General features: G+C 40.6%; 1 protein-coding gene across 1 annotated transcript; it reads left to right on the top strand.

Moving 5' to 3' along the window:
- Positions 1 to 301: 301 nt before the first annotated feature.
- elmod3 (ELMO/CED-12 domain containing 3) lies at positions 302 to 7,227 on the top strand. Its single transcript, XM_068605378.1, has 13 exons — positions 302 to 372; positions 1,373 to 2,198; positions 2,819 to 2,890; positions 2,982 to 3,056; positions 3,144 to 3,213; positions 3,561 to 3,623; positions 3,751 to 3,839; positions 4,321 to 4,444; positions 4,548 to 4,670; positions 5,012 to 5,142; positions 5,440 to 5,516; positions 5,637 to 5,764; positions 6,581 to 7,227. Exons 2-13 carry the CDS (start codon positions 2,163 to 2,165, stop codon positions 6,820 to 6,822), a joined length of 1,230 nt encoding a protein of 409 aa, XP_068461479.1. The 5' UTR covers positions 302 to 372; positions 1,373 to 2,162; the 3' UTR covers positions 6,823 to 7,227.
- The last annotated feature ends 4,254 nt before the right edge of the window (positions 7,228 to 11,481 follow it).

Raw genomic sequence — 11,481 nt, 5'->3', positions numbered from 1 at the left:
AGTGCAGTGGAATAAGCACAGAAAACCTAAACAATCCATATGGCAATCATATCAAATCCCTGTTACTGATACAGCCCTCACAACATCTATATTTATTGTTTCATCCGTTTAACGCAATCGTTGAGGAGGGGAATTAAACTCTTCATTTTAAGGAAAGAACAGTCTCTGTGCTGAAGGGAGGCATAGTTAGAAAACGAGGTCACAGACGTCCTGCTCTCTGAGCCTATGATATCGGTGAGAGAGGGAGCAATGACGTAATGAAGCTACAATCCGAGAGGGAACTACAATTCCCAAGATGCACTGGGAATTGCCGTGGCCACTGGACGGGGGAAGGGAAGCTGAGATTGGAGGGAGAAACAGTCAGAAACTGAGGTACTTTTCAAATGCTTCATATCGCATAAAATAGTCGGACAGGCCACAGCACGACATGTTTTATGGCGTTTCTTTAATATACCATGTCAACAAAACCCGGCTAATCCGTTTGGTGCTGTCGGATTTGTGCACCGAGTCCATCCCCGTTACAGTTCAGTGGAGCTACAGCTAGCCCGTTAGTTAGCCTGACAGCTGGCTTTTCTTGTGATAGCGAGGTCTCGACTGCTGCATTGCACTTTAGGGTCATGACATGCACTGTTGAGCTGTTTGTTGCACGTTTTGGGCTGTCGTGCATGCAATCTGTGACGGTGGTGCGTTGTCGGTCTGAGAGGAAGCTGTCGCTGCGTGTGTGTGCCTGCGGGTTGCTAGCTGACATATTGCTAGCTTCTCGGCTGCTACAGATCATATTAGCTCGCGAAGGTTTTCTACATATAAACGTGCAAACTGTCCTCTGGCAAAGTTGGACTGACTCGATACATTTGTCAGATTTTTGTTATTTTCCCACGACACAGGGCATTTAATCTGCACTGCTTTATTTTTGACACCTTAGTTTTACTTATCAGGCTTTTTTAAAATCATTGTTTGTTAAATATAAATCTGTCTGTTTCAGAGAGTAGTAGAGGAATTATTCAGATTCTTTACTTTAAAAGTAGTAATATGTTGTAAAGATACTCCGTTACAAGTCCAACTCATGCGTTAAAAAGGAAAAATGCCAAAGTATTACAAATAAAAGTACTCTGTGCAGAACATGTGTACCCCTCTGAGTCATATATTATGTAGTTAGGATTTATATGCAATTTGCTTTTTTAAATGTTTTAATCCTATGTTTTGTGCTGTTTGGTACTTTAATCTATAATTTGAAATACATGAGCTTTTTATGTTATGTATGTACAATTGTACATTATTTGTGAAGTACATTCAACTAAAGTACAATTACTTCCAAATGTGTATTGTTGTATGGTAAATATTTGTATAGTTCAATCTTTTTTTTTTCTTCTAGTTTTCAGATATTGTGTACATATGAGAACCCCTCTTCAGGACTCTGACCATACAGGAACTCTATCCATGAGCCGCATCTCACTGGACACCTTCACTTCTTACTTACTGGATGTGTGCTGCTGTTGCATGTGAGGCAGAAGACATAACACAGCTTTGTGTCAAGGGAATTATATTGCAACTGTACGGGTAACCTCTAGGTGTGCACTAGATCTGTCTTGAGTACTAAAGAAATGAAGTGTCTCGGACAGGGAGAGCCCAGCCCTGAAAAGCAATGTCATTATCCAGCGTCTGTGTACGTGTGAAGGGGTTGAGGAGTGGACCCACTGGCAAAGCAGATCTGCGGAGGAGAGGAAGGAGGCAGGTTTCCAGGAAACTTGTGCATTGATGGATAGCCATTTCCTTGTGTCAGCTCTTGTAGACCGAAACCTGCACATTTCCGTCAGTGTACGCGCTAAAGTTTGTACTTTATAGTAGCTGATAAAACCAAGCTGCCATATCAACCACACAATCATCGCTCTAACGCAGAAAAGGAAAATAATATGATGTGCACAACATGGATTTGTTCTGCAAGTGATCGCTTTGGTAAATCATACTTATGACTATGGACATTGAGTTCTCTATGTATATGAGGAGAAAAGTATAGATATTTGCAGTCACTACTAATGTGCACTACGGAAACCATGGTGGTCCTTGCATCAGCTCCTCAGCCCATCTCAGTCCATGACTACAGAAGCCTTTAGAGGCTAGGACCAGGAGCACACTCGCCAGCCAACCCATACAACTCATATGCAATGGAAGAAGACATTGATGTCACATCCCACACTGAGGTAATGTTATTTCCCCTTTGGTTTGAAACTGTGTCATCATTTATTCTCATTCCAGTGTTTTTGTTTTCAGCAACTTAACATCATTAAAACATAAAGCAACACCTGCTGTGTTAGTCAATAGGTGCTGTTGCCAGATTGATTTAGTCACCCTCAAGGAAACATCTTCCTTTCCTTTACCACACGGTTTAATATACAATTAAAAGCTAATTTGTTTAAGCAGTTCTGCCTCGTGTACTTAAATTAAAGCCTCAGGTCAAAAGTTGTCCTGCTTTTAAGAATAATCTTTTGTCTGGCTTCTTGACATGTTGCAATGGCAACAGGGCATTTCCTTTATCCTCAATTTGGTTTTCTAGCTGTAACATTAATTATTGCTCTCTGGCCTCAGTTGAATAAGTATGTCCTCTGCCTGTCTGGTTGCAATGTAACAGGGCACCGACAGTTTTCCTCAAAAGAAGTGTAGTTCCCAGATCTACCAACACACAAAGTATCCGAATAAGACAGAATACATGAAGTGCTTCCAAGTGTTCAACTTCAGAGATTCAATTTGGCTAGCTACTTTTACATTTGTATTTTGTATACATGTCTGATGCATCTGCTCTGTGTTGCTGGCCTCCTGTTAGGGCCTGAATGGTTTGTCCCGTGAATGTAAACCATTAGAGGATATCACCAATGGACACTCCAACTATAAGCCTGTGAGCAAAAATTACTTTTCGTTGATCCATGGCAGTTTTTCTTTGTAAGACTTTTATGCATTATTGACAATTCAAACTTGTGTCTTCACAGGTCATGAATGGACTACTAATTAGTCACAGTGTCAAAGACCAGACCAACGGCAATGCGCCACTCAGATCTCTGCCGGTAATTAAAATAAATTCTTAGCATCTCAGTGCAACCAACATGTCTCTCCTTGAATCTAAGGTAATCCATTATTTGGTAATTGTCCAGATTTCAGCACTGAAGCAGAATGGTCTTCTGCAGACTCTGGCAGCCGGAGCGGACCAGCCTCAGCCTGCAGGTAATACACACATAGTCTCACACAACCTCCCCTTTGTCTCACATCCTCTTCCCACCGGAATGTGAGGCGGTGTATCCTGGATACCAGGTCGTTGCTGCAGGTAAAACCTCCCTCAGGAGGCACAGGGCCTCCGTGGTACACTCTAAGTGATGCAGGTCTGCTGGAGAAGAAGGATTTATGACTGGGAATGAGTTGGATGGGTGTCGGCCATTGCATCATAGTCCACTGGCTGAGAAGATACTCATTGCCGATCTGTGCTCCTGGTGAAGTTTATGTGTGTCAGAGTGTTTGACAAAGTTGGGTGTTTTAGTTTGACGTCTTACCATATTTTTTTGTATTCTCTCTAGAGGAAAATGTGGATTTGGAAAAGGCCAGAGAAGAGTGGGAGGCTCTGGAGAACGTCCAACCAGGTCAGATTCATATTGCTATATCACCTGTTTGCGTTAGAATACTGACGGCTTTGTTGATTTATTTCATTTTAAAATTGTTATGTTGCTGTTCCACCAAAAGATTAACTTTTTACGTAATATCCTCTAGCTATCACTGAGGACCCCAACCCAACTCCGCCCATCTCCTTCAATGAAGCCCTGCAGTTCTTCCAAACCACAGACCTCGGGGACTTGCTGGTAAAGAACACTACTTACCCCAAATCCTCAAATAGAAGCTGATATTTCAATAATGGCCAGCTCTCAAATAATACCAGAAGTAGCGGTTTGAACAAATACAGGCTAATTTCAACAAAATGTATATTTCCACCATATTGTTTTGCTATTTGCAGACTTTGAGTTTGATGATATTACAGTAAAAGGTTGCCAGGGATGGGAAGGTAATTTTGAAAATAAAATGAATATAAAGTAAAGACCTGTCTCACATAAAGACCTGCGTCGCTTGTTAGTAAAGGAAAAAAAATTACGGTGTGTAAGAGAGTGAAAACCCGAATTTTTTTTAGTACAATTAAATTGCAATGCTATTGTCTCACCATTATGATGCAAATATTTACATAAGATTCAAGTGGATTACTTTTTGACTTGCCTAAGAAATTGTACTGATAGTGCCAACTATAGTTTTAAAGAGGTATTGTATTTCTGCCCCAACCTCCATCTGTAGAAGAACATCCAGCCAACCATACGCAGGACAGGTCTGGCCGCTATTACACATTTCCTCTTTGGACCTCCACGGTTGCACAGGGAACTCCTGGAGGAGAGGGATTTGGTCTTTGCCATCGCACAGTGTGAGTGTGTTTTCAGGGCTTGTTTGTGTAATGATCCCGCCATGTGTCAAATTTATGAGTGCATCCAATAAACTTTGTGTGTGTTTTCTTTTTCTTTCTACAGGCCATGTGGACAACAGCCAAGCAGTCCACATGCGTGTCCTCCGGACCATTTATAAGAGGCTGATTGGCAGCAGGCTGGACTGTCCTCGCTTTGGGGCGCACTGGGAAAACATTGGTTTTCAAGGTGACAGACGTACTTTACTACCGATACAGCGGGTCAAGTCTGTGGATGTTCACACAAAAATCATTTTGCGAGTGAACTCCTCTTTCATTTAACAACGTAGTTGTTTTTAATTGTTAAAGAATGTTACGCTTCATTAGCAACAGTCAACAAACTAATGAGATTTCTATAGTATGACTAAATGTGGTCATTAATTAAACAATAGTTCTGAAGCCTCTGTGTGATGCTATATTTATTTACTGTAGAAAAGAGTTATACATCCACAATAATACACAGTATTAACAAGGAAACATCATGACTAAATGTTGCATCGTCCCTGTGTTGGTTTGTTTTCTGTGCTGTAGGTACAGATCCTGCCACTGACTTACGTGGCACTGGTTTCCTAGGACTGATGCATACGCTGTACTTTGTGATGGACCCAGAGACTCTACCGTTGGCTAGAGACATCTACAAGTTATCACAACACCCTACGCAGGTATCACCGGGTCGCAATTAAATTGCCCTTGCTAGCAGAGTGTGCTAATGTGTGCATGCATGCATGCATGTGTTTTTATTCTGGAATCAGATTTCACGAGACACTGAAACCCATCCCACTCCAGGCGGGCTACTTTGTAGCTGACCCTGACCTTTGTCTTCCCTGCAAAGGGAACTAGAGCGAAAAGAAGAATTTCCCCCCAGGGTTCAATAAAGTCAGCTACAAAACAAGCTAGTTTCAGGCGTTACTCTTGTAGCCGCTATAACTACATTTATTTTCCTATTTTCTCTGGTTTAGAACTTTCCATTCTGTGTGATGTCAATCAACATGACCCGCATTGCTCTGCAAGTACTCAGAGAGGAAGCCATGTCCAAGTAGGTTGCTGATCCTCAGTTTTTGTTTCACTGCAGCCTCTTGAGTATGTTTTCAGCCTGCAGTCTATTTGCCACACTGTACTTCTTCACTACTTACTTCACTGTCTTCGGTCACGCCAGGGAGTGCAATCGTCGTCAGCAAGTGGTTGGGGTGCTGAATGAGTTCTACGTTGCCACGTATCTGCACCTTTACCAACTGTGGAAGACCCAACAAAAGACCATTGTTGACTCTGGCTTTGTACTAAAAGGTAAAGGAAGTGGTGTATTGTTTCTATGATCACAAGAGACTTTTAAATGTATTGGAGTTTCTCTATTTTTTTTTTCGTGTATAATAATGCATCAGGAAAGGAGAACGACACCGTTTTACACATCAAAGTCTGTTTACCAGACTTGGGCAGTATGACTGTATCTGTGAAAACTGCTGTATAAAGCCCTTTCTGGCTCCAGAGGGAGTTGCCTGAAATGAGATAACTTATCTCAAGGGATTATTACAAAGTCAGCGTTGGTTTGCTCTGGATGCAACAAGTTTGAAAATTAAATACAATCTTAGGGTGTGACCTCTGTATATGCTACTCTTTTACGTAAGACACCACTAGCATGACACACTGGAACCTCTAGTCGTATTGTTTTGACAAATAAGAAAAATGTATGAAATTAAAAACTCCTTAATTGATAAAGAAGTGCTACATTGTTGGAATATTCCTTTAACTGGATATGTTTTTGCCCTGATTTTTATTTACTCTTTTTTACAAAACAACCACATTTAATCCGATTGAAAGTTAAATGACAAGATCATACCACTTTTATATCTGTCAGTTAAATAGGGAAGTTATGCAGCTTACAACACTGCATAGCTCACAGATAGTTTTAAAAAAAAAAGGAAATAGGAAAACAGCTAAACTGGCTGCTGCCTTTGGCTTGGTATTTAATGGATAGTTGTGCAAGTGGTATTAATCTCACGGGTCTCTGCACTGAACGCAAAACCAGGCTGCAGAAGTACAGTTAACCACAGATTGTCATCACAGCATGAGTCCCACAGTTTCTGTGTTTTTCTACCTCTTCAGAAGTGGAGCTGTTTGCCAAAAAGAACCCCAAGCAGATGCTGCGCCGACTAGAGGTCTTCCTGAAAGAGAGGCGGGCAGGTGGAATCCCCCGTGGGACGTCGCCAGACCCGCAGGCCCAACAGCCCTCTCCCACCCTGGGGGTCAGAGCCGGGACGGGACAGGGAAGCAAAGGAAAAGAGATGCACTTCACAGGAGTGTGTGAACTTCCGCCAGACATGGAGGGAGAGGCCAGACTCATCTAAGCTAGTGTGTGTGTGTGTGTGAATGTTTGTTTGTGTTTGTATGTGTGGGTGTGTGTGAGAGAGCAATCCTGTCTGTGAGTACATTTATCACGGTATGTGTGAGAGGCTTACTCTCTGAGAGTTAAAACCCCACCAGTCCCTGATCTAGGACCTCCTATCTGAACCTATTCAAACACTTCCACTCCTTCCTTTCATGCTGGGGTGCTGCACTTTGATTAGATAAAGCTTGGTGGACTTTCAGAGTTCAGTTTGATTTTGTTTTAATAATGTTTGATTTATTTTTGTAAACGGAGAACATAGAAAAGTCAAATATAATGAGCTGATTCAGGTCAGAAACATAAAGTAAAAAGTAATTGTGGCACTTTTCTGTGGATTTAGTAGCCAATTCGATATTTGCCAAATTCTTGGTTTAACTCTACCTTCCGAGAAGTCCCAAACACAGACACATTTGTCCCATAACATTGCAGAGTGGGGGAGCATGGCATGGAGCGCCTTCTTAACAAGCTCGCCGGTCCCTCGCCCTCTAACATACATCTCTACAACACGAGCAAGCTAACAGCTCTAAGTGCATATTGTTGAGAATTAAGAGAATTGTTTAAGCAGAGAGAAGAAATTGCCAGTAGATGCTGTTCTCAAATATCTCACACTATAGACTTTGAATGCAGTTTGCTTTGAAGGTGTGATTTATATTCTCTATTAGAGCGTGAATGAAATGTTCGTCATGTGAAAGATGTGCAAGAATGGTCCAGATGTGGCGGCATAGCCAGTTGTTGGTGTACTCATGGCGTAGATGATAGACTTAGTCCAGAGCTCCCACTTAAAACAGGGAGAATATATTTTATATAATTTAAAAAATAAAAATGTTAAACCTTTCTGAAGGGACAGCTGTCAAAACTACACAGTTATCATGAAAGCAGTTCTGAACTTTGGTATTTAGTTGATGGCTGAGTGACCATGAGAAGAGTTTTAACAATGTTAAATTCCAACAGAATGTAAGAAAATCACCTGAATTCTCAACTGTTCGCCGTTAAAGCCAAGGAGACATTTCATTACAGATTATGTGCTTGGTTTGGTCCCGGCTAAAGTGGAAGGCCTGGTATGAGCTTTCTATACATTCCGTTATAAAGCATGTGATTGTAATTTTATTTGACCAGTTGAAAATGTATTCCAGTGTGTGTGAGATGAGATGAAATTAATGAGCTGATATTGATGAAGGGCGCCTCTTCTAGGAGATGTATGGTACAGTATGCAATCGCAGCTCTCACTCAATGATAATCAAAACAATAGTGCTGTGACGATAGAAATCGTTCCTAACTTCAGGGTTTGTGCGTGTGCGTGTGCGTGTGCGTGTGCGTGTGCGTGTGTGTGTGTGTGTTATATGACAGGAAATTACTACAGATGGGGTGCTTTCCTCTGCACACAATAAGCCAGCTTTACTAAGTACTTGATCCATCAAGCTGCAAAGACGGTACTTTTGTCATTTTAAAAATGGTACATAACATTTCTGAGGACAGGAATTATCTCAAACAAAAAACACATTCTTTGGTTTGCTTTTCGAAAACAAATGTTGGTTCTGGACACGGCTGCAGTCAGCGGCTTTGTGGCCTGTGATGGATAGAGCTCTTCAGCAAAGCTGCTTCCTGCTTTGTGCTAATGTGAAACCGTCACCCATCGTTGTAGTCTCACTCTGTAGCATGTTCAGGTAGCACTAGTACTGTAGCATCTTATAGCCTCCTCCTCTTCGTAAAGCTTGTTGATGTCACGTCTCAGTTACAGTCCGTAGTGTCAATTGGTGCGCAAACTGTTACTACTATAGCACATTTATTTAGTATTTGCATTAAGCCTCCTTCAGTAGACACACATTTAATTGGCGCAGCGTATGTTTTGGAGAGTTGTGGGATAGGCTTGACATGTTATTGAGCTCAACCTTGTCTTCTAAGAAGGTAACAGTTAAAACGGTGCCTACATCCAGTGGAGCCATGTGGGGTAGAGCGCTGGTTTATCCTTGTTTCCTTTTTTTTCTTTCTTTCTTTCGATCCACCGTGCCACAGTAGACTTCCTCCATTCATGTAACGCAGTAAACAGAGTTGATGTGACCCGGCCCCCGCCCCCTCCCCGACCACCACCACCACCACCACCACCACCACCACACTCTAAACATACACAAGCATGTACATTTTCCATGTCAACATCTACTCAAATAGTTGTACTTTGTCATCTCCATTCTCAGCCATAGAACTTAAAAAAAAATGAGCTGATGTAGTTTAGCCAATTGTTTGCAAGTGTTTTGAACGAACAGGAAAATTTGCACTGTTGTAGATATTTGATAGTATGTGTGACGTATGCAAGAGGAAACAGGCCATCTTCAATAGCCATAATGTTCATTATCGCCCACCTCATGAAACAGGCTTCGTGGAGTCCGATTCCCTTCCCTCTAAGAAAAATTGCACCATGGATATGATCTCACATTTAGTTTTATTAAATTTTAAACTGAGGAGCAGTACAGTGTATGTAAATCAGGAAGTTTGTATATAGAGAATTAATGATTGTAACTGTATGATTGTCTGTAGGGCATTATACTGAAACACATTGCTTACCTCAACTTGAGACAAATCTCCTTTCTCCTGATATTTGTTTGGCCTATCAGTCAGACTCTCTTTTTATGTTTCCTTGTACCTATCTCTCATGCTAATTGGACATGTTATATAATGTATATTCAACACCTGAAGCACTACATAATAGCAAACTAACACAAAAGCTGGTCAATGTTATGTGTATTCTATTTAAAGAGACATTTATAGACTATATAGGCCCACACCCGCTCTGATAACACATCTGCAGATGATAAAATCCTTTTTAAAACAATCTATAATTGGCTGATGTTTACCATGTTTGAAATAAGATGGGTTTTCTTGTGGCTTGAGTAATCGTACATTATACTTTTGCTGTGTTTAAGTGTTTAATGTCCGGAACACACTCGGAAACAAGCCGGTCTCTACAGCTACAGTCACAAACAAACAGTTCAATATATATATGATTGTGAAGATATATAGACTTGATAAGCAGTCATAATGCGTTGTAAGATTTGACATTGGTATATATTCAGTATCCAAACAAGATCTAATTTATCCTCTCATATTTTCAGCAGTTTTAATAGATCCTATTCTTATGCGTTGATCATCGTTTGACACCAGAACCAGGAGAAGAAGAAAAAAAACGGGTTCTTGCAGGATGTCTGATGCTCTGAGAGGTGTGATGTGAAGTTCTGCTTCAAATACAATCACTTCTCTCAATATCCTGCGCTTTATATAAAGGTGTTTTCCTGTCGTCATCGTCATGTCCCTCAGAGCATTTTATGACTTTACCTTGATTGTAGAAGCCCTATTTTATACTGAGAGTTATTTCAGAATACAGTATGTGCTGTTGTACATTAAATGTATTGTATGGAGAAAGCTAAATAAATGCTGTTTAAAAACATATGTATTTTCTCAATCATGGAGCTCTTTGCGGCCTTCTAATGTATAATTAATGTGTAAGTGAGTGTGAGAAAGGGAGAAATTGGCAAATATTTCCAGATAGGCCAGATAAAAAAACTAAGATGATTTATTGTTTGACAAAATTGTTGCAGACTGATTTTCTTTCTATTGAGTAATTTATGTAATGTTTTTTTTCCAGCTGTGAGCAGCTTTTATTTGTCTAATGTACTTTGGTGAAAAAGTGCACATCAACAGCACACTCTGAAATCAAGATTTACATTTGCACACAGTACACATTTTTTGAACAGTCAAATTGCATCTATTTAAGTTTGTAGTTTTGAATTGAGACGGCGTGGTTGGTAGTGGCCCCTTTTCTATTGCTTTTTTTTTTTACTGTAATTCAGCCACTAGAGTGCACACTTTGATAGATCTGCAACTATAAGGACTAAAGCTATGAGAACATCTTACAGTCTACAGGTGATACATTATTCAATGTTTTATGTCTTGTTGTACCACACAATACCATCATGTACACAATGTGTTCAGTGGCAGAAGCTGAAGTGTGATTTACACTTCTCAACATACCTCCAAATATGTGTCAGCGCTTAAGCTTTCAAAGCAGTATCAGCTAAATCCTGTAGAATGTAAACCTAATCCTTATTTATTCTCCCTTTCGGTTGTTTAGTTTCAAGTGAACCTCTTAAGTTCCTCTGGCGCTTCATTGTTAAAGTGGAGCACAAATATTGGCAGACTGTAGAGTAGACGATCTTAAAGGTTTCACAGTCCAAGACTCTTCAGTCTGCACTTCATCTTTTATTCGGAAAAACAAATTATTAAAAAACACTTGAAGTAATTAAAACTTTATTAATTAAACGTACCTTCCTTGTGTTGCTATGATGCAATGCAACTGAAGGAAATGATCTAAGAAAAGGGGGTTTTGGTCCTGGGTCAAAAAATGTGGGATGCCTCCAAAGGAATTGGTGCTGTGTGCTTCTACAGCTGCGCTTAATCAGACTTGTGGCTCCAGTCCCACGGTGCCAGATGACTAAGCTGTGGTAGACCTGCTGAATCACAGCACACACAGGGTGGAAAACACTCTTTCAGCCAACCTTTTAATCTCTAATCGGTGTCAAAATCACAGTTCCATGAGCAGTCATTCATATCTGCTAATACTTTTCCGTGC

This window comes from Clinocottus analis, unplaced genomic scaffold (assembly GCF_023055335.1).
Source record: "Clinocottus analis isolate CAN_PGR_092001 unplaced genomic scaffold, fCliAna1.0.p SCAF_7, whole genome shotgun sequence".
NCBI lineage: Eukaryota > Metazoa > Chordata > Actinopteri > Perciformes > Cottidae > Clinocottus > Clinocottus analis.
This window is presented reverse-complemented; position numbering and strand designations above follow the sequence as displayed.